Here is a 22,947-nt window from a genome sequence, read left to right as displayed (position 1 = left end):
TGCCTCCCAAATAAAAGTATTTAAGCAGATGCTGAATAACAACTAAGTATGTTGTAGAAGGGGTGTATATATAAGGAGAGGATGGAAGAGATGACCTGTGAATTAACCTGCAACTGAAATTACATGATTTTTACGAAATAAATGATATAGATCTGTCTTTTTTGGCTATGCCAGAAAAAAATAGAACTGAAATAGTATGATAGTAAACAATTATTTCTGTATTTATCAAGCAATATAGAACAATACTTTTATGAACAATACCTCATTGAACAATGAAAGGTAGATTTCATTGCTATTCTTATTTGCAGACATGTAAAAAGGCAGAATAACTTGTCCAAGGCCACAAAGCCAGAACGTGTCAGAGGAGATTCTAAACCCAAGTATGTATAATTTGAGTAAGCTCTCAAAAACACTAGCACCCAGTGCCTCATGGACAAAACCATACCCCACTTGTAACTTCCTACCAAACCTGCTCCATTTCAAACTGATTCAACAATAACAGGTACACTAAGAGGAAGAAGGTGATTTTTAAAAACATTCTGTGTATGTAAGAGATAGATAATTGGTTTTAAGAAATTTTAAAACTCATTAAAGAGACAAAACTAAAACAAAACAAAGACAAAACAAAACGTTCTAAAGAGAAAATAAGACAGTATTCAATGTCATTGACCAAAACCTCTTTATCAACAATGAGGAAAATTACTTACAATTTGTGTTCTCTTATTATCATCTATAATGATGTGGAGTAGTCTTTCAACAAGACAAGAAACCAGGGATACTGGGATTGTGGGTAAAATAAGAATCTCCTGTAAAACAGCCAGCAGTTTTTTTCTGCAGTCAAAAAGAACTAATTTAAATATCATTATGACGAAACATGTTTTATGTCTAACATTCACCTACTCTGCAGACTTAATTATGTTTGTTTCAGTTCTTTCACTTAGGTTTATCACTATAATAGGTACAAAACTCTGTATGTACAGACTTTAGGTCAAATATTCTCATTCCACACACAAAAATTTTTTATAAAACACCCTATGATTTTTAATAAATCAATAGGATAAAATGACAAAATACCAGAAATGATTAAACCTTTTAGAAAATGCTACTAGCCTTAATAAATCTAAACAGAAACTTTTAACCAAAAACTGCAATTTCATTGATTTATTCTGAAGAAATTGAACTAGAAATATAAATGTATGTGTATATATGGAAATACATAGAAGGCAAAAGGGAAAAGCAAAAGGGAAAAAACCACTTTAGAGAGCTAGGGTAAATATGTTTAGTTATATTGTAAAAGGACTATATTTCACTATAACAAATTAGAAGGGCAAATTAGAATGAGAGTTAACATTTAAACATACCTTCCTCCTTCTTCATTGGTATCCAAAGACTTAATAATTAGAATCAATTGTTGACCTATGAATTCTTTTGTCATCAAATTTCCAATATAGGAAAAATCACCTCTGTGTTCTTCATTAACAACTGGAATGCTCTGCATATAACTAAAACAAGCAGAATTAATAAAGTAGAATCTGTTAAGAAACATCAAACAAGAGTTGATTCCCACCATTAGGTCAGAAAAGGGGCATTTTCAGGTCATGTTAGTCTAAATACATACATGTCTATACCATGTAATTTGGTCTACAAACTCAATTCTATGCCACCGTCATTAACTTTTGCAAACAAACTTATAGATGAATCAAAAGAATTTGGAAAATGTATTTTCAATAGTGAGTCAAATTTTCTATGGGAAATTTTCAAAAGGTACATATTTATGTCTAACTGATAACTAATTATTTCAATGTCACTAGCATTCTCCCAATTATAGGTGGTCCCCAATTACACATGGTCCAACTTACAATTTTCAACTTTAGGATGAGTTTATCTGAGAATTAAACTCATTTGACTTATGATGTAGCCCCACTATAAGTCAAGAAGTATCTATCAAGTTCTGAATCCCCTGCCCAAAAATCCAATTAGTCATAAAGATCTAATCTTCAGCCAGGCACAGTGGCTTACACCTGTAATCCCAACACTTTGGGAGGCCGAGGCAGGTGCATCACAAGGTCAGGAGTTCGAGACCAGCCTGGCCAAGATGATGAAACCCCATTCTCTACTAAAAATACAAAAAAATTAGCTGGGAATGGTGGTGGGCACCTATAATCCCAGCTACTCGGGAGGCTGAGGCAGGAGGATTGCTTGAACCCAGGAGGCGGAGGTTGCAGTGAGCCAGGATCACACCACTACACTCTAGCCTGGGTGACAGAGCAAGACACCATCTCAAAAAAAAAAAAAAAAAAAAAAAAGATCTAATCTTCATCATGCCTAATTATTCTTTTATTTTAAACAATTGTAACAATAATTACACAAGTAATCCATGAACACAATTAACTTTTTTGAAAAAATCAGAAAAACATAAACAATTTCACAAATGTTTATTATTATTTCTTAGGAACCCTACTAATCTCTGTATATCCCACCACCATCAGCTACCTTTTATTTCACCCTTTTATTCTTACTACAGACATCACCACCCAAACTAAAGCCCTTTATAATCCTCACCAAGAGGGCTGTATATTCAGTAGCCTCTGCTTTTTGTGTGGAATTTAAAAAGCTACTTAAAAGTAGAACTAAGAGTTTAAGCTTACTGAAGTGCCTTTAAGATGGAAGTAACATGAAAAACAATCCTGATCAAAAATGTCATTTAAAAAATGTCGCCAGGCACAGTGGCTCACACCTGTAATCCCAACACTTTGGGAGGCCAAGGCGGGCGGATCACTTGACGTCAGTTCAAAAACAGCCTAACCAACATGGTGAAACCCCATCTCTACTAAAAATACAAAAATTAGCCGAATGTGGTGGTGGGCACCTGTAATCCCAGCTACTCAGGAGGCTGAGGCAGAAGAATTGCTTGAACCTGGGAGGCAGAGGCTGCAGTGAGCCAAGATCACGCCACTGCACTCCAGCCTGGGCAACAAAGCAAGACTACATCTCCAAAAAAAAAAGTGAACAAAAATCAAGTTACAGAAATTGTGGTATATTGTATAATGAATGAGTATATTCTCATGTATTACAAGGTGATGACGAAGAGTAAATAAAAGCTCATAAATTTCTGGCCACAAGATTAGGACTTTCAAGACATCAGCCACCCTTTGGGTTCTAGTAGGAAACTAAGGAAAACTACACAACTGATAACTATCAAAATCAACCAATCAGTAGAGTTACTCTTTTCTGACAGGCTAAAAGAAAACCTTCATTTATACTCATCTTTGGATCTCTCCCCACTTCTCCCGCCCAGCTTTAGCAAAATGCATAGCATCTTGGCCGAGGGTATTTTTTTAAGTAAATTCAAACAGTTGTTTAATTTATAGATTAAAAATCCCCAACTGCATAAATACAACTTAAAACTGACCCACCAATTTTAGTTACCATGACATCTTCTCTTAACCATTTGTAAAGATATTTATTATAATGAAGAGACCACTCAAGAAAGTATTTTAAAGTCTAAGAATTTATACTTAAGACGGCTTTCAACAAATTTTATTGTTGTCCTTTTTACTTACTCTAGTTTGATAATCCTCACGTCCTTGTTTGCTCTTTAAGTGAGCACCTCGGTTAACCTAAATTGTTTCACATCAGAGTTCTCAGTCATTGAATCTACTGCCTAAAACATACAATATGTCTGAAACTATATTCCTGAGATTATCAGGAAACAATTTGTCAATTTGTTTCTGTACTCAAGTATACTAATCCCATCTAGTCATATTGCTCCAAAAAGACAGTCATTCTATTTTTCAGGTATTCTTTCAACAATCACTAAAGTAAATTTCTGAAAGTTTTCCTCTTTTTTTTTTTGAGACAGAGTCCCACTCTGTCGCCCAGACTGGAGTGCAGTGGCGCTATCTCAGCTCACTGCAAGTTCTGCCTTCCGGGTTCATGCCATTCTCCTGCCTCAGCCTCCCAGGTAGCTGGGAATACAGGCGCCCGCCACCATGCCCAGCTAATTTTTTGTATTTTTAGTAGAGACGGGGTTTCACTATGTTGGCCAGGATGGTCTCGATCTCCTGACCTCATGATCCGCCTGCCTCGGCCTCCCAAAGTGCTGGGATTACAGGCGTGAGCCACCGCACCTGGCCGAAAGTTTTCCTCTTTAAAGGTGAAGAAAATAAGCCAATGAGGTTAAAGTTCCTTACTTCAAAACTCAAAGACTGAGTGACAAAGGAAATGTTAATCCCTGACCTTTCAGAAGGGAGGAACAAGCTCTTAACAAGTCACCTTCTGATGCTGTCCTTGAGGAAAACTCCTCCCGCTTTATGCCATTTAAATATTTAATATTTCCTCATATTTTCTTGTATTTTCACTACCTCCTATAAACTTCTTTTATATTAATACATATTATTAAACTTTGCCACAAACTCATTCCTTTTGGAAACATTTCAACATGGCCCAAACAGCATTATAATGAATTCCCTAATTAAACGTCAAAGTCTGAAATAATTAACATTAAAACGCTCATTAGATTCACACAGGTTCTTCATGATGTTAATATGGGCTTGAGCTATAGTTTCCCTACTGGCTCATATTTGAGATACTTATCCTAGATTTAGGATTTTTGTGGGGGAAATTTAGAGGCATGCACAGCTTTGCTGCCTAACATCTATGTGAGATCATTTTAAACAAAAGCAGAGAAGTGTTATTTCATACAGATAATTCAGGCCCATAATTAATATTATATGGAAGCTTTTTTTAAAAAAATACATCAGGCTGGGCACTGTGGCTCACACCTGTAATCCCAGCACTTTGGGAGGCCATGGCAGGCTGATCACGAGGTCAAGAGATCAAGACCATCCTGGCCAACATGGTGAAATACTATCTCTATTAAAATTACAAAAATTAGCTGGGCATGGTGGCACGTGCCTGTAGTCCCAGCTACTCAGGAGGCTGAGGCAAGAGAATCGCTTGAACCCGGGAGGCGGAGGATGCAGTGAGCCGAGATCGCACTACTGCACTCCAGCCTGGCGACAGAGCAAGACTCTGTCTCAAAAAAAAAAAGCATAGAAGTTAGAGTTAAAAACCTACATACCAATATCTCTCAAAATATACATATATTATCCTTTGGTGTAGCAACTTATTTCTTGGAATTAACCCCCAAAGGTACCCAAAAATGTAAAGGAAGTTTAACATACTTTTGCTTTTATCAGGGAAAAATGGAAACATCCTAAATGTCCATCAACAGAGGAATAAATTAAATGTTACCACCATACTATGGAAAGATATGCTGTTAAGACTGTAACAGCATCTATTACATTATATATGTACCAATATATAATGATCTCAGGTATCAGCTGAAAAAAAAAACAGTATATATACAGTGTTATATTTTTAAAGAAACCTATATTCAAAAAATGCATATAAATGCAGAGAAAGAGGTTTGAATATATACCCTATATTTTTTAGTTGCTAATTCTAAGGGTTGCTAGAATCTACACTTAGTTGCTAATCAGTGGGATTGAGGAAATAGGAAATAAAAGGGGGATTCCACATTTTTATTCTATATACCTCTGTATTTGAATTTTGACAAGAATGCATTCATATTTTTCTTATATAATTTTAAAGTGAAATAAAGTAATCCAAATAATTTCTTAATAAGTATAATTATGATAATCCAAATTGTTTTTGAAAAAATTTTAAAACATGAAGCCAGATAGTAAGTTTTGAATAAATAAAACTGGCCACAAAGATCCACGCTGTAAACTGGAAAACAATGGTTCGTGTATCAAATCCAGACTACTACCTGTTATATAGCTTGCAAGCTAAGAATATCTTAAATTTTTAACTGATCATTATTTTTAATTTCTTATTTTGCTAACACACGAATATTAAAGTTCAACTATTTAGTGGCCATAAAAGTCAATAAAAGTTTTCTTGAAAAACAGTTATTTACATTGTCTTTGGCTGCTTTTACGATACCATGGCAGAGTTGAGTCATTGTGACAGACGGTATGGCCCACAGGACCCTAAGATATTTATTATCTGACACTTAACAGAAAATGTGCCAACCAATTTCAGAAATAATATATCATCATTATCAACTTTATGCAGAAATGGTCATACTTATATCTTAACAGTTTTGAAGAAATGATCCTAAACATAGTGACTTGCTCTTTCAGTATACAGACCAGCACAAGATATTCAAAAAGACTCAATGTATATAACTACCCCTGCATGTACAAAAAACGGATTTTTAACCTATTCACAATTAAGCATGACTTTGAGGAAGGGAGCTGGAAGGTTGACACATGCAGCAACACAATCACTTTCCAAACTAAAAGAAAAAAAATTTACCTCAGTAAATAGTCTGCATATACTACAGGCTCTGGCAAAATCTGCTCTAAAAATTCTTCACCTTCATCTCCTTTTGATTTCAAATATTCACAAAGGGCACACCAATACAAAGCAATTTCAGGAGTTAATGTTTCCACTGGAATCAATTTCCTTCATTTAAAAGAAAGAGTGTAAGAGAAAGCATGATCTTTTTATCATTAAAAATGGAATAGTACAAAAATGGGAATAAGAACATTTGCTTTAAAACTTCCACACTATCCTTTTAATTAGTCATTAATGTATCCACACAAAAAGGAATGAAGAAACTTAGAACAAAAAAGAACCAAATAAGCAAACATATACTAGGGGTGCATGTTGCTGGATTTTCTCATGGTAGGCTAATTCAAAAATCAAAGTAAGAAATTGAAGGGGGGAAAACACTTAGCTAAAGTAGATAGTCTATGATAAAGCAACAAGTTCTTACACCAGGAGGGGCAAAAGGAAGGGAAAAAAGATATTCATCAGACTAAAAGAAAACAAGAGAGAGATAAGATTAAAGGTATTAATATAATCTTAAGCTATGGGGATGAAAAAAAAATTAATTGCATAAGTTAATCAGTATTACATTTCAAAGAATGAATCCTTTATGTACCTGCTATCATTGTTTTTACAAAGTCCCACCAGTTCACTGAGAGGAGTCATTGAAAACAAGGCATTGAGAACAGAGACTGCCACTTCAGAAGAATTTTCTACATCCAACCGATGAAGCAACTGTAAGATATTTCCTTCAGAGAACCGTAACCAGCCTTGGAGAAGATGCTTCTGCATAGCTTGTTTCACAGCATCTATTGAGTCATTTGAAACATAGGTGAACAAAGGCTCCCTCTAGCTTCCATCTCTTGTATTTTGTCTATTTTAATTAACAAAGTCAATATTTACAATAGAAATAATAGAGGTTAAGAGGCACAACTAAGGGGAGATATATATATATATATATATACTTTTTTTTTTTTTTTTTTTGAGACAGAGTCTCGCTCTGTCACCAGGCTCGAGTGCAGTGGCACCATCTCGGTTCACTGCAACTTCCACCTACTGGGTTCAAGCGATTCTCCTGCCTCAGCCTCCTGAGTAGCTGAGACTACAGGCGTGCGCCACCACGCCCAGCTAATTTTTGTTTCACCATGTTGGCGGGAATGGTCTTAATATCTTGACTTCGTGATCCAGTTGCCTTGGCCTCCCAAAGTGCTGGGATTACAAGTGTGAGCCACAGCGCCCAGCCAACTAAGCATATTAAAGGGAAAAAAAAAAGAAGTACCGTGATACTGCAAAAGTCACTGTGATGGCCACTTACAAATAAAAATGGAAAAGGCTCAGCACGAAATACCACAGCCTACACAAATATCTTTACATTCCTTCTCCCCTGGGTTCAATGAGCTTCAGGTGTTAGCCCAGAATATGTAATAGCTATTATTTCACTTGTTACCTGATTTCATCTATTATACAATTGCTATTTGCAGTAGTGAACTATACAAGCATACATCACCGAATGAACCTTAGTCTTAGCTTTTAAGGTCATCCTAGTAATTAATTCTCTGACAATGCTTTCAAACTCAAGTCGGTTTTCTCACTATAGCCATCTTGGCCTTCTCGTGGGAGTTAAAAATTTCAAAAAATATCATTCTTATAAGCAGATTGTCTTAGGCTCCCCAACCCCTGGGCCATGGACTAGTACCAGTCTGTGGCCTGTTAGGAACCGGGCTGCACAGCAGGAGGTAAGCCGTGGTCTAATGAGCATTACCGCCTGAGCTCTTCCTACTGTTAGATCAGCAGACGCATTAGATTCTCTTAGGTGCAGGAACTCTATTATGAACTGCGCACATGAGGTATCCAGGGTGCGCGCTCCTTATGAGAATCTAAGTAATGTCTGATGATTTGAGATGGAACAGTTTCATCTGGAAACCATCCAGTCCACCCTCTGTGGAAAAACTTCCATGAAATCGATACTTGGTGCCAAAAATGTTGGGGAATGCTACTCTAACAGAAAAAAAAAAAAAAGGAAAATTATACTGGTCTGACCATTCCTAACTGTTGTTTCTGATACACAGAACACATTCATACCAAGGTATACACATAAGGAACAGCATTTTTTTTTTTTTTTAAGGAAGAGAGGGCAAACAGATCTTTTCCTACTTCTAACATGAATTAGCTCTACAGACTTAAGTATTGTTTCTCCATCTGTAAAACACAGAAAGGGTGAAAGAAATAAGCTCTGCTCCTTCAAAATACCAAGATCTTGGCTGGATGCGGTGGCTCACGCCTGTAATCCCAACACTTTGGGAGGCCAAAGCAGGTGGATCACTTGAGGTCAGGAGTTCAAGACCAGACTGGCCAACATGGTGAAACCCCGTCTCTACAAAAATATAAAAATTAACCAGGCATGGTGATGTGCACCTGTAATCCCAGCTGCTCAGGAGGCTGAGGCAGGAGAACCACTTGAAACCAGAAGGCGGACATTGCAGTGAGCCAAGATGGAGCCACTGCACTCGTCTGAGTGATAGAGCGAGACTCCGTCTCAAAAATATATACATATCAAGATCTTTAGCCCTACGTTTTCTATATAATACATCAAGATAAATTTCACCAGGTTCATGGGACTGGCAGGCTTACTTGACCTGATTTGACACTTTTTTCCTAAACCTTGTTAAGTCTAACCTCAAAATCTACTAAAGTTTTGTATATATAAAGTTGTTTATCTTACCTGATCTGTCATTAAGACCTTGTTGAAGGAGCATTACTCTCTGAGCAATGGACATAGCTCTCATATGAACCTTTTCAGCTAAAACCTTAAAAATAATTTATAAAGATGGTCATTAACCTCAACACAATTTACAGATTTCATAAGAACATCACCATCTTAGAAAATTACCCAGGATCTCCAACATTAATACCTGGTAACACACTTAATACAGTAAGATTCTACCTAAATCACCTGTGTTCTCCATAAAACCTCAATTGAAGAAATTATTACATGCCAAGTATTTTTCAAAGGCACTTTAAGAAAATGGCTTCTTGTCCCTTAAGAATATGCCAACACAAGACACTGAACTTATTTACCTGATAAGCCAGCTTTCTGACAGCCTCTTTCACATCCTTGGTGCGCCCTACAATTTTTGGCAAAGTCTTTGCTGATGGTGCAATACATGATAACACTGCCCGTCTAACTTCTGGATTTGAATCATTTTCAATCAAAGTAGCATATGCTAAAAATAAAGCAATACATTTTGGTACTGAAGAAATTATTTATTTAACTATAGTCATAAAATAACACACATTTTGATATTTTAAAATGCCTTTAATATGATAAAGATAGGCTGGGCACGATGGCTAATGCCTATGACCAGCACTTGGGAGGCCAAGGTAGGTGAAGAGCTTGAAGCCAAGAGTTCAAGACCAGCCTGGGCAATATAGCAAGACCCCTGTCTCTACAAAATAATTTTGAAATAAAAAATTAGCTAGGCATAGTAGTGGCGATTCCAGTTACTTAGGGGGCTGAGGTGGAAGGATCACTTAAGCCCAGGAGTTTGAGGCCGCACCTCTTCTATCCGGCCTGAGTGAGAACCCATCTATAATAGAAATAATGTCCTTTTTTTAGCCTTACACATTAAGTTTTTTTCCCACCAACTTCCTTCTCACTATGTTGCCCAGGTTGGAGCCAAAGTGCTGAGATTACAGGCCTGAGTCACTGCTGCACAGGTCACCAACTTCCCTTCTAAAGACACAAGGGGGAATTAGTCAACGGACTGGCTCTAAGGCCAAAAGTGAAAGCAAATAGCCCTAACAGTCATGGTAAATTAATCATAAAGATTATGTCTGTGCTACTCCTCAGTATTTAAGAGAAAGCTTAATATAGCAGTTTATTTTAAACTGATATGGCTTTATAAGGGCCCATTATTTTGGTTTTTTAATGAGACCTAAAAGGAAATATTTTTTGGTTTTATTCATTGAAACAAACTCATTTCTTATATTTAAATATATTTATCTGTACTTCTCACATCTTTCCCACTCAATTATTAAGTACATGTTGACTATCAAATATCTATGTTTAGTTGATGGGTGCAGCACACCAACATGGCACAAGTATACATATGTAACAAACCTGCACGTTATGCACATGTACCCTAGAACTTAAAGTATAATAATAATTTTTTAAAAATTAAAAAATAAATAAAGCAGCTACCTTTTCAAAAAACAAAAAACAAATATCTATGTTTTACACAATATTATTATGGGTATATTTTAACACCAAAAAAAATACCAACTACTATAGTGATAAATATACCAGTGATTATAAAACTGGTAACAGGGACAAAGAGGACAGAAGAGTGCCTAAAACATACCTAGGCATATATAGAAAAATGAAATACAACTATCTTTATGACCCCAGAGGTAAGAAAAACTCCTTTAAAAAGAGATTTAAAAAATACAAATCATAATGGCAGAGATTTATATTTTTGACATAAGAATTTCTGTTCAAAAAAAAAGATATCCCAAAGGGAGTGAAACAATGATACCCCAATGAGCCACCTAAAGCAGAAAGAGATATACAATTCATATGACCCAAGGATTTCTTTTCAAAATATATAAAGAATGCAAATGAATTTTTTTAAATAGTATTTTAAATTAAAAACCCAATGAAAAAATGGGCAAAACACAGTAACAGGTATTATATAGAAATATAACTGGCTGCTAAATATATACATACAGCATGATTTACACAAAATGATAGGAAAACATTAAGATAGACATATGTGATTTATGTAAAAAAAAATTTTTTAATTTAAGCAAGAGACTAATTAACACAAAACTGAGGATAATAGTTACTTCTGAGGGACAGGAATGCAGCTGGGATAGGATGCAAGTACTGATTATTTTTTTTAAGCTGGGTGGTTGCTACTTAGATGTTTTTTTTTTATCTGAATCATATATTAATTACCGATACTCTTCATATGTATAGACCATAATAAAAAGTTTCAAATACTGAGAATTTAACAAAATCAACAAATCTGAAAAAGATTTAGGAAACTACACACACCATTAACCACTGAGCATTCATCATCCTTGGGATCCTGAAGTCGTGAAAGCGCCAGAACTGCCTGTATTCTCACATTTGGAATCTTATCTTTCAATCTAATAAGCATGGCTTTATTAATTTTATCAAACACATCATCATCAATCTGAGCATTTTCTGGCATACTTCCCAAAAGCTTGTTTATGAGCTGGCACACTCTAAATCTCACTGCATTGCTGTTTGCTTCATGAGACTAAAACAGAAACAAATCAAAACTTATTCATAGTCACATACCACTCCCAAATAATCAATATTATCTGAACTCTATATATTCAGAATGCAAGAAGTTACAACAACAATTCATTTCCTGAAGAGAACTTATAATGCTACCTTGGTCCATATGTATAGCAAATATATATTTTATACAGTCTCAAAATAAACAGTCTGAAAGAAGTCTTTGCTAAGTTACATAGTCCTCTGTGTAGCAGCTTCTAAAATACAGAACTCATTTAAAATAAACATAGGAGAACTGGTTTAAAGAGGTCATTAAAAATTTAATGTTGGAGTTAAAGTCCACTTTTTAATCATAATGATAATTCTAATATTTCCCATAAAACGTAGACTCATTCAGATTTTTTAAATCACTAGATATTTCATTGTCAAAAACATACAAACTCCCACGACTCTAAGTGGCAAAATTTTCTAAAATCCCTCCCAAAGCTATCATTTTCATAGTACCTTTAAGAGAAAAGTAAACAAATAATTTAAAAGGCCACCATCTTCCTCTTCCTCATCATCTTCCATATCCGATTGGTGAAATGAGGTAACAAACTTTGCTGCAAATTCTATTACCCTCTCCACAGCTGGTTCACGTTTATAGACCACCATAACATATTTAAGGTAATGTATGAACTCCTCATGAAAAACTGTTTTATCATCCATCTGAAAGACAAAAGAAACCCTTCATAAACTGCACCGACAGAAATCCTTTATTCCCAACATCACCCTAAGACTTCTGAAAGCACTAGCCATAATAATGCAGACAAATTAAAATCTTTATTTAGTAAACTCTTAATTATCCAAACCAGCAAAAGGGCAATTAATTTGCATGAATTTCTCTCCAGGCTATAATGGGAGTAGACGAGCTTGACTTTTGACAGTAAAAAGATTCCTTTGATTGTTTTTTTCAATATCTTTGAATTCTCAATAAGCCTTTAGTACCAGCACATTACAAATACGCTTCTTCATCAACAACCCAAAATCAATACTGCCTTTTATATTTCTCATATTCAGGTCTTCCTATCTCTTCCTATCACCAGCAGCTTCTTTGTGAGATAACCTGCACATCCTATCTCATATCCTCAAAGCCCTGCGATGTTTACTTACAATTTTTCTTGGACCTCAAGATAATTCAGCTTCCCCAAATTAATTGTTCTAGTCTTCTCAAGGTTCCACTCAAAACAAACAAATAGTAATGTACATAAATAAGAATGGCCAGGCCCTAACGATTAATTTGGTATTTGGTGATTGGATTCAATGTAACCGTGGGACGAGGGTAGAATCATTTGACGGTCGGCGGGGAACGATGACCCCAGGGGCAACGACCACCGAACCCCCGCATTCAGGATCCACTCTGCGGTTCAATATTTGATGTCTGATAGCCTCGGTGGTCGTAAATGCTTCTCTCCACGTTCACAATCAGATTAAGGAATAACGGTCCACGCCGCCCAGAGGCTGGGGGTGTCGGCTCAGAAAAGCCAAGGCGGGGCCCGTGTGAACGACGCCCAGACTTCCGAGTCTTTCTGGCCTGGGCGCAGGCGACCTCGGGTAAATCCCTGACTTCTCCGAACCTCAGGTGGTCCCTATGAAGTGAGTCGCGAAGGTGAACAAGGCTGGAGTCACGGTGCGCCGAGCCCGAGGGCCACGGAGGGCCCCTGAGAGAGGGTGGGCCGGGGCGGGCGAGGGGCGGCGGCCAGGGCCGGGCGCGCTTACCGTGCCGTAGGTGCGGCTCAGCGCCACCACCAGCTTCGCCTGGTTCTGGTGCGGATGCTGCGCCAGCCGAAAGGCCTCCTTAATCGACAGCAGCCTCTTTTCGGCTCCCATGGCTCTGGAACCCTGCCGGGACGAGTCCTGCCCGCGCTCGGCTACAGCCTGCCCGCCCGCCCGCCAACCCAGAGGCAGAGCTCTCCGCAGTCTTCTCTGACAGCCCCGGGAGTCTTTACCGCCCGAACGTTCAAATAATTGCCGCGAGAGGGAAAAATCCCGCGAGACTGCCGCAAGCGCTCTGGGAGGAGAGAGCGGGAAGCGATGGGTCCACCCAACTCACACCCTGCGCTTTGGGCGCATGCGTCTAGCTTCAACCTTGTCCAACAGTTTTCACGGAGGGAAGTGGCGTTTTTAAGGGGGAGGGACCTTGACTCGGCCGGAAGTAGTGTCGGCGCGGGAGCCGAGTGGAGTGGCCTAGCCGCGGGAGGGGAAGGGTTGCTAGTGTTAGGCCTAGCTGGGTAGTGCGGTTGAGCGTGAGGCGAGAAAGAAGAAGCGATCCTCCAAGGGTGAGAACGGGAGATCTGCCGAAGATAACAACCTCCCTTGTGGCCAGAGGGCGGGGGATCCCCACACGAGGGCTCCGTTTCGAGAGACGGCGACAAAGGAAAGTTCGTAGCGCGTCCCGGAGGCCCGGCCGCCTCTGAGAAGGGAGACGCTGCTGGGTCCGCTAAGCTGGGCGACCCGAGGTTAGTGGAGACGGATGCGGTCTTTTGAAGGCCTTAGTCCCTGCCCTGGTGAAGCCGACTGCGAGGTTCCGCAGGGGGTGCAGGCGGCCCGGGGATCGCTGCGAAGGGGGTGCGGGCTAACTTAGCTATTGCCCTTTCTAGATATGCAGCTGTCGAGGCCCTGTTTACAAGCGGGCATAAGGACAGTGTATTAAGGGAGAACTCAAGAGAATGGAAAGGTCTTTCGGGTAGTGGTTAAAACAAAGAAGAGTAGAAACTAGGTTTTTAAATTTTAAATGAAATTATATCAGGCAGAATTTCTGTTGGATCTCAGGATGCACCATCCAAAAATAAGACTGTAGGAGAACAGAATATGCCACCCTACAGTATACTTCTAGGGTATATTTTGAGCTGGTATTCTGACAAAATGCAGACACAGGAGTCACTCTGAAAATCTGTCCTGTTGTAAAAGAAATTTACATCTACAGAGGAAATATACATCAGTAAAGCATCTGTATCACGAAGAGGGCAGCTCTGCGATAATTTTTGTTACCTGGGAGATTTTATCTGCATATCAAGACAACTTTTATTCACCGTTTATTTCCTCCCCTCACCTTTCCACAACTTTGTGGCCAACCATCCCCCAGAAAGCCGCAAACCACCATTTCTTGAGTAGCGTAGGATGCTGTATAATCTTCAATCATCTGACCATGGTGGGACGACTCTGCATGTGTAGTTAAGTACGGGTTTTTTTTCTTGTTAATGTTTATGTCAAGTTAATTTGTAACCCAGCCAAAGAACCTAGGAGGATGGAGGGAAGCCGTTTTTCCCTCTCCTACACCTCAGTAACCTACTGCCAGCTGAAGAAATAGAACATTACTAAAGCCACCTGTACATCTTTCTCCTTTTGAATTACCTTCACTCCGAAGAAGTAATGGATTTTCTTAATTTACTGTTAACTTTTACCATGCAGATTTTTATATATTAATGACACATTTTTTTATGTTAATGACTAAATAAATCCCTGAATGAGGATATTGTACTATTTTGCATGTTTTAACCATTAAATGAATAATTATATGTGCCTCTGGCTTTTTTCAATCAATATTGCTGTGGTTCATATTGATGTATTAATAATAGTAACTTGCACGTGATTGACCTTTATCATTCTAAGCACTTTACTTTGTTTATTGCTCACAAACCCTGTAGGATAACTTTGATCTTCTTTTAAGATGAGGAAACTGCGACACAGACAGGTTGCTATAGTACTCCATTGTATTAATATGCCATACCTTATCCATTCTCCTGCTTAATTCCTCAAACTTTATAGATATTCAACTGCTAGTTAAGATAAGAATGTGGTAACATTTGTGTTGCCCATAATTTTGCTTTGTGACGTTTCTAATATTTATCTTTATTTTTATTTTGAGACAGAGTCTTGCTCTGTCGCCCAGGCTGGAGTGCAATGGCGCAATCTTGGCTCACTGCAACCTCTGCCTCCCCAGGTTCAAGTAATTCTCCTGCCTCAGTCTCCCAAGTAGCTGGGTTACAGGCGTTCACCACCACGCCTGGCTACTTTTTTGTATTTTTAATAGAGACGGGTTTCTCCATGTTGGCCAGGCTGGTCTCGAACTCCTGACCTCAGGTGATCCACCCGCCTTTGCCTCCCAAAGTGTTGGAATTACAGTCGTGAGCCAGCTAGTATTTCTTTATTGTATTCAACTTGGCTGTCTCACCAACAGAGACATCACACCATTTTGTCAGTTACAGAAGAATGAGACATCTGGCCACCAGAGGTCAGCCTAACTATATTTTGGTTAGGTTTGTTTTTGTTGGTTTTTTTTTTTCCAATGGTTAAAGCCATGGGGGGAGGGGTTCAGTATTTTTTGATATTATAATCTGAAAATATTTTTTTAAAGATGCTAGATTAAATTTAAACAACATAGTATACTGCCTTAAAGCTTACATGTTTCCTAACTTCCGTACTGTGAAACAGAACAAAAACAATTATGGGAAAGTAAGAGCCTTTTTAAAAATTTTCTGAGTAACATAATAACTGAAGTATAGCCAATTAGTAATCTCACAGGTGCAATCTGGTTGAAGTGAAAATAGCAAAAATATTAGAGGACAGCGCAATTAAAAGCCAACAGCTTCTCCTGTCTCAGTTAATAAAGACTGAGTTGTGCTAATAAGGTCATATGGTATGGCTTCAGGTCAGCAATTTTCCTCTAATGAGTATTTCTCTGGCTTTCACACACTCCTAGCACAGTATTATAGTATTATAAACTAAGAAGTATTACATTGTTTCTTCTTAAAGGTATAAGCAGTTTCCTTTATATTGCTGTAGTAGCATCATATGTTGATCTTGCCTTAAAAAATTATCTCATTTGTCTTTGTCTAACATTACCAAATCACCAAGCTATAACTTGGGAACTGTTCTCTCCCTGGAGTAAAATAGAACTTGCTTGTGGTAGTTACTTACTGCAAGCCTTTGCCATTCTCTCATTGTTTCAGTTACATTTACTGAGCCACTCATATATGCCAGACACTGTGCTAGGAGTGTGTGAAAGCCAGAGAAATACTCGTTAGAGGAAAATTGCTCACCTGAAGCCATACCATATGACCTTATTAGCACAACTCAGTGTATTCGATAATGAAAATGTTCACTGACTAATTTTGGAAATGCCCCATACAGAGTAGCATAAACGACACATTGATACTGTTTCTTTTCTCATGTAAAGCTACGCCTTTAAAGGCCACCCATGTTGCTATATATACTTGGAATGTGTTTCCACCACATTTTACCAGTCCGCTTCTCTAGGGATAGGAACCTGGAATGCTGCTAATTCCTGTCATCACAGATGTAGCTTCAGGGTATATCTTCATACATGTTCTTACGGGAATTTCTTTGCTATCTATGCCCAAAAGTAGGATTGCTAGATCATGAGATGTGCAAATAGTTTGCCTAAGTAGTGCTGCCAGCCTGTTAGGAACAGTTACTCCACTCTGCAATCCCACCAGCAGTGCCAGTTCCAAAAAATAACTCACTGACACTTGGCATTATCCAGCTTTCTTATTCTACCAAACTGATAGCATAATGTGATCATACTGCTCATGCTTTGGGATTTTCTCTTCTATAATTTGGATGTCTTTGTCCTTTGCTCATTTCTTTATTGAAGTTGCTATCTTTCTTAAAAATTGATTTAACTTTGTCCTTGGTATCTTTAGTTCAGTCCAGAAATGATTAATTGTGATGTGATTAAATTCATTTTTTGGTCTGGTGCTTTATGCTTTTTTGTTTAAGAAGTCTTTCCCTGGCCTCATTTCACAAAGATATTCTGTATTATATTTAACTAACTGTATGGTTTTACCATCCCCATTTAGATCTTTAATCCGTCATGAATCCCCCCTTATACATGTCATTATATGTATAGGTATTACATGGTTTTGCTTTTCTTTTTTTTTCTTAACCTTGTTCTTAATTTTTTGTTAATTCTTGTTCCAATAGTTTTACTTTTTTTTAATATAGTGAGCCAGTTGTACCAATATTATGTACTAAACATATCCATTCACCCTTAGTTTATGTACCAACCTTATTTTATATTACATTCCCAAATTATATATAGCTCTGTTTCTAAGCTCTTTTCTGCTCTTTTGGACTATTGTCTGTTCTTACACTAATGCTACCCTATTTTAATTTCTGTGACGTTAGTCATAGTACATACCTTGAAGAATAGGAACTCCCTTACTCTTCTGTTTAAACAGTTCATGTGGCTATATGTGGAATTTTATTCTTTCTATATAACCTTTATATAGAGTTCCTTAAAATTTTGATTGGAATTGTATAAATTAATAGGGAGAAAGTTGATATCTTTATGATATTTGTTCCATCCAAGAGCATGGAATGTCTGTATTTTAAATTATCTTCTATATTGTTTATTAGATCTTATATATTAATGATTAGTTCCTAGGTTCTTTATAGGATTAGGTTTTTGTTGTTTTTCCTTCTGTGAAATGTCTTTATATATGGTCTAGTTAGTATTGCTAGTATAAAAGTTAACAGTGCCTGAGTTGAAACACTGGCCCTGTGACTTACTAGATGAATGACTTTGGTCACGTAACTTAATCCACAGGTAAGATGGGGACAATAAAAGTACCACCTTTTACGGTTGTTAGAAGAATTTTAAAATAGTTAACATTTGTGCAGTTACTAGAGTAGTACATGGCAAATAATAAGTGTTATATAAGTAATTAAATTAATGGATATTCATAGGTTAATCTCAGATCAGGAAACTTGTTGAACTCTAATAGTTTTTTTTTAATTAGATGATAATCATCTGTAAACTAATAGTTTTATCTCTTCCAATTCTTAACGTATCTTTTTCCAAAAAGAAAAACATTGATTAGGACTTTCCGTCCTGTGTCAGACAGTATCAGTCTCAGTCAACACGGTCATCTTTAGCTAATTTCACTTTTTTGTTGTTGTTGTTGTTGAGAAGAGTCTCATTCTGTTACCCAGACTGGAGTACAGCAGTGTGATCATAGCTCACCATGCAGCCTCCAACTCCTGGGCTCAAGCAGTCCTCCTGCCTCAGCCTCCCAAGTAGCTAGAACTAAAGGCACACACCACCATACCTGGCTAAATATTTTTGTAGAGACAGGGTCTTGCTATGTTGCCCAGGCTGGTCTTGAACTCCTGACCTCAAGTGGTCCTCCACCCTTGGCCTCCCAAAATGCTAGGATTACAAGCATGAGCCACTGTGCCCTGCCCCTGACTTCACTTTTAAAGGAAATGTATCTCATCTTATTCAGGATAATGTTTGCTTAAAGATTTTGGTAGATAACCTTTACCAAGTTAAGAAAGTTACATTCTCCTTCTAGTTTAGTGAAAGTGTTTTGTTTTGTCTTTTAAAGCATAAATAAATACATGTTGGTCAGGAACTAACAAAGGTTATCCACATTCAATATAATGATCTCTTTTTTTCCTTTAGTTCTGGTAATTTGTACATTTTTTATAATTTGAGCTATTCTTTCCTGGGATAGGCTGTATTTGATAATATTCTTTTTAATGTACTATTGGATTCTGTTAAGTGATATTTAGGATTTTGCAAGTGAAGTGAGCCTATACTTTTCTTGTTTGGTTCATCTCTAAGTTTGGAATTTATTTTTGTTATCTTTATAAAAGGAACTGGTCAGTTTTCATGCTTTTTTCTTTTTTGTGGAACAGCTTATATAGAATTGGTCATAGGATCACAACTTCTGAGGTCCCAGCAAGAGTCCTAACATCTAGCAGCTCTACCACCAGGACAGGCCCCCTAAAACTAATTCCAACAAGCACCTCTGAAGGTAAAAAAAATAAAATAAAAATAAATAAATACCTTTTAGAGCTCTCTATTTGGAGTTTGGGACATAAGGGATCAGCTTTTGCAAAAGTAATTTTCTGGGCTAAAACTGCATACAAACTGGCCCAGTTTTGTACCAACAAAGAATTAAAATGGCCCCAGACTTTCCTCCCCAATATTGTGATTGTAAGAGCTATTACCAACAGGTAAATTGGCCTAAGCCTATGAGATAGAGAGGAAGAGTCTGTAAGACTTCTTGCTCAGCATTTGTTCTGATTTTAGATATCCTGAGGTTAGGTAGGCAATAATGTTATCCAGTGCTTTCAGGCTTTAATATCATGTCTCTAGTCTTCTCATTCACAGGTTAAGGCTACCTTTCCAGATAGTCCAACAGCTAAATCACCAGTTTCCAAGGGCATTTACGTCACCTATGGAAAGCATCGGATCTTCTTACACCAGATGTTCTTGACAGCTCATCCCATCATTCCCCACTGCACAAAAGTTGCTATACCAGCGGACAACCAAGACAACTACTGAGCTTCTTTTCGTTGTCAAGTAGATATAATATCACTGCCAGCAAAACAGCACAAAAAGTGTCTCTTCACAGTACCACTACCAATTGGGACTATGCTAAGTAAATCAGCTTGCCTAGATGAGGACCCCTTGTATTCTTGGGTAGCCAGGATTTGAAGGAGATACTCTGACCTGTGCCACTGGTAAGTGACTAAATACTTTTACACACTGAACTGGTCCTGAAAACTAAGATGTCTTCTTTGTAAGTGAAGAATATACAACATAATCTTGAAGAACAGCACAGTGGTGTGGGCCGCAAGCATACTTTATGTGCATAATGGACTGAAAGACAAATTAATCTTGGCGAAAGGATTTTTCATCTCTTATTTCTATTTGCCAGTGTTAGTAAGTGTTCTGCTGGCTTTAGATTATTACCTTTTTCTGGTTCCTTACTCTGTTTTATTCAGATGGGTCCTAGAAATCCCTCTCCTGACCACTTGTCAGATTCAGAAAGTGAGGCAGAAGAAAACATTAGCTACCTAAATGAGAGTTCTGGGGAAGAGTGGGATTCCTCTGAAGAAGAGGACTCCATGGTACCCAACTTATCGCCTCTTGAGAGTCTTGCCTGGCAGGTTAAGTGCCTTTTAAAATATTCCACAACTTGGAAACCTTTAAATCCTAATTCCTGGTTGTATCATGCTAAACTCTTGGATCCAAGCACACCAGTCCATATACTTCGAGAGATAGGTCTAAGACTCTCCCATTGTTCCCACTGTGTCCCCAAACTGGAACCAATTCCTGAATGGCCCCCTCTGGCCTCTTGTGGAGTCCCACCTTTTCAAAAGCCTCTTACAAGTCCCAGCCGGCTCTCTAGAGATCATGCCACTCTAAATGGAGCACTGCAATTTGCCACCAAACAGCTAAGCCGAACATTGAGTAGAGCCACTCCCATACCTGAATACCTAAAACAGATCCCTAATTCTTGTGTTTCTGGGTGTTGCTGTGGCTGGCTGACTAAAACAGTTAAGGAAACAACTCGTACTGAACCCATCAACACTACTTATTCTTACACTGACTTCCAAAAGGCAGTTAACAAACTCCTAACTGCATCACTGTAAAGATCTACCATTTGCTGTGATATCTCTGATGTTGCTAATTGAGGAAGGGGTACAAAGTTAGTCATTACACAGCCCACTAATGTCTTCTCAATCAAACTATCTTCTGCCCTGGCAAGCCAAAGAGGATACCCTTTGACAAACCCTGTGGATAAAATGATAATATCAAGGCCAGGCGTGGTGGCTCACGCCTGTAATCCCAACACTTTAGGAGGCTGAGGTGGGTGGATCTCCTGAGGTCGGAAGTTTGAGACCAACCTTGCCAACACAGCGAAATCCCGTCTACTAAAAATAGAAAAAAAATCAGCTGGGCGCAGCAGTGCATGCCTGTAATCCCAGCTACTCGGGAGGCTGAAACAGGAGAATCACTTGAACCAGGGAGGCAGAGGTTGCGGTGAGTCAGGATTATGCCACTGCACTCCAACCTGGGTGACAGAGCAAGACTCAGTCTCAAAACAACAACAACAACAACAAAAAATACCAATGGAGAATTAGTTAAGGGGACCATATTACAAAAGCTAGTTGAATATTCTTCACACTCACTTCTCACCCTACCCATCCCAATTTATTCTGCCTTTCTGAATGGCTTTAATGAGATATCTGATTATGAATGAAGAACAGTAGACCACCACCCCTTTTATTATCCAGACTTCAGAACAGCCATTATTGAAAGCTAGAAGTTAGCTACCCACAGTGATACCTTTCTGAGCATACCCTTCTCTAACATGCATTTCTATGGAGGTAGTTGAATTAAATTGAGTAACTACACAAAGGGAAATGGCAGGGATGGGGATTTCTTTCCCAGCTTTTATATAGATGTGCCTACATAGGACACTCTTTAGGGTTCCTTTTATTTTTTCTTTTTTTGGCAGGGGGGTGGGAGCGGCAGGGAGGAGTACAATTTTAAGCTTAGCCTGTACTACTCCAAACTTATTATGGCACTTACAATTACATCATGAACGTTCTATATCAGTCTCCCACCAGGCTGTCTCTGGCTAAATCAGCCTATAAGATCATCCCTTGGGATTAAACAAACACCTGTTCTGTAGAGAATATGTTTCCTGAATCTTGGTACTCAGACTTTTGTCAAGAGTAAATAAAATACCTTTCAAAAGATTAATGGAAAATGATTAAGAGAGCATTTCTGCTTTCAGTATTAACTGCTAATGGATTAAAATTTTAGTCTGTATAGCATTTCCTGGAGTAAAAGTTCAAGTACTTTCCACATCCATTGCAAACGTCAGGAACCCTTCTAATTTTAAAGAACCTTCTTATTAGAAAATCTCAGCCTAATACAATCTGAAGTTAAGAGTTTCAGCAGCATTGTTTTTCTAAGTAGATTTAGCTATAGATTTTCTTTTGTCCAAACAAGGAAGAGTATATGCCCTTGTAAATGAGGCTTGTTTTTTTTATTTAAATGAGTCAAAACATAGAAATCAGTATACGTAAAATAAAATGCATGAGACTATTAAATCTTTTCATACACTCTACAAATAAAATGAAATCTGTGTGTGGTCCTGGTTGACTGGGCATCTAAAGGGAATCAGAAAAGAGATTGTGAAAAGTGTATGTGTGTGTGTATATATATATACATATATATATATATCCTCTTATTTTAGTTTTGCTTTTTCCTATTCTCCATAATTAAGTGCTGTTTACAAGGTGGCATCAAAAAATTGAAGCAGGCCAGGCACGGTGGCTCACGCCTGTAATCCCAACACTTTGGGAGGCTGAGGCAGGTGGATCACTTGAGATCAGGAGTTCATGACCAGCCTGGCCAACATGGTGAAAACCCATCTCTACTAAAAATACAAAAATTAGCCGGGCGTAGTGGCGTGCACCTGTAATCAACAGCTACTTGGGAGGCTGAGGCA

The 22,947-nt window shown here is 38.0% G+C and overlaps 2 protein-coding genes across 9 annotated transcripts in view; one reads left to right on the top strand and one right to left on the bottom strand.

Moving 5' to 3' along the window:
* Positions 1-13,773, bottom strand: part of NCAPG (non-SMC condensin I complex subunit G) — a 32,862-nt gene extending 19,089 nt beyond the window's left edge. For 3 of the 4 annotated variants that reach the window (XM_078003194.1, XM_078003195.1, XM_015138088.3), the window contains exons 1-9: positions 13,385-13,772; positions 12,131-12,334; positions 11,417-11,645; positions 9,439-9,584; positions 9,083-9,167; positions 6,977-7,169; positions 6,346-6,495; positions 1,362-1,502; positions 708-831 (exon numbers count right to left, since the gene is read on the bottom strand). In XM_078003194.1, coding sequence (XP_077859320.1) covers positions 708-831; positions 1,362-1,502; positions 6,346-6,495; positions 6,977-7,169; positions 9,083-9,167; positions 9,439-9,584; positions 11,417-11,645; positions 12,131-12,334; positions 13,385-13,495 — 1,383 coding nt within the window. In that variant the 5' untranslated portion in view covers positions 13,496-13,772. Of the gene's footprint in view, positions 1-707; positions 832-1,361; positions 1,503-6,345; positions 6,496-6,976; positions 7,170-9,082; positions 9,168-9,438; positions 9,585-11,416; positions 11,646-12,130; positions 12,335-13,384 lie in introns of all 4 variants that reach the window. The other variant, XM_015138089.3, reaches the window with a different exon arrangement.
* A 43-nt stretch (positions 13,774-13,816) lies between these two features.
* DCAF16 (DDB1 and CUL4 associated factor 16) lies at positions 13,817-21,710 on the top strand. 5 transcript variants are annotated; one of them, XM_078001921.1, is made up of 4 exons: positions 13,817-14,124; positions 14,592-14,843; positions 19,331-19,449; positions 19,794-21,710. In XM_078001921.1, the coding sequence occupies exon 4, from the start codon at positions 20,426-20,428 to the stop codon at positions 21,074-21,076; it is 651 nt and encodes a 216-aa protein (XP_077858047.1). In that variant the 5' UTR covers positions 13,817-14,124; positions 14,592-14,843; positions 19,331-19,449; positions 19,794-20,425; the 3' UTR covers positions 21,077-21,710. The 5 variants fall into 5 exon arrangements, with proteins under 5 accessions (XP_077858047.1, XP_077858048.1, XP_028703995.1 ...); XM_078001922.1 differs by having other exon boundaries at positions 13,817-14,843; positions 19,809-21,710; NM_001194742.1 differs by lacking the exon at positions 14,592-14,843 and having other exon boundaries at positions 14,008-14,124; positions 19,794-21,529.
* The last annotated feature ends 1,237 nt before the right edge of the window (positions 21,711-22,947 follow it).

The sequence above is a fragment of the Macaca mulatta genome, chromosome 5 (assembly GCF_049350105.2).
Source record: "Macaca mulatta isolate MMU2019108-1 chromosome 5, T2T-MMU8v2.0, whole genome shotgun sequence".
Lineage (NCBI taxonomy): Eukaryota > Metazoa > Chordata > Mammalia > Primates > Cercopithecidae > Macaca > Macaca mulatta.
Note: the sequence above shows the minus strand (reverse complement) of the source record. Positions and strands in the feature narration are given on the sequence as shown.

Coding starts and splice junctions, on each gene's coding strand:
- DCAF16 (XM_028848162.2), top strand. CDS start 20,426: ATGGGTCCTAGAAATCCCTCTCCTGACCACTTGTCAGATTCAGAAAGT.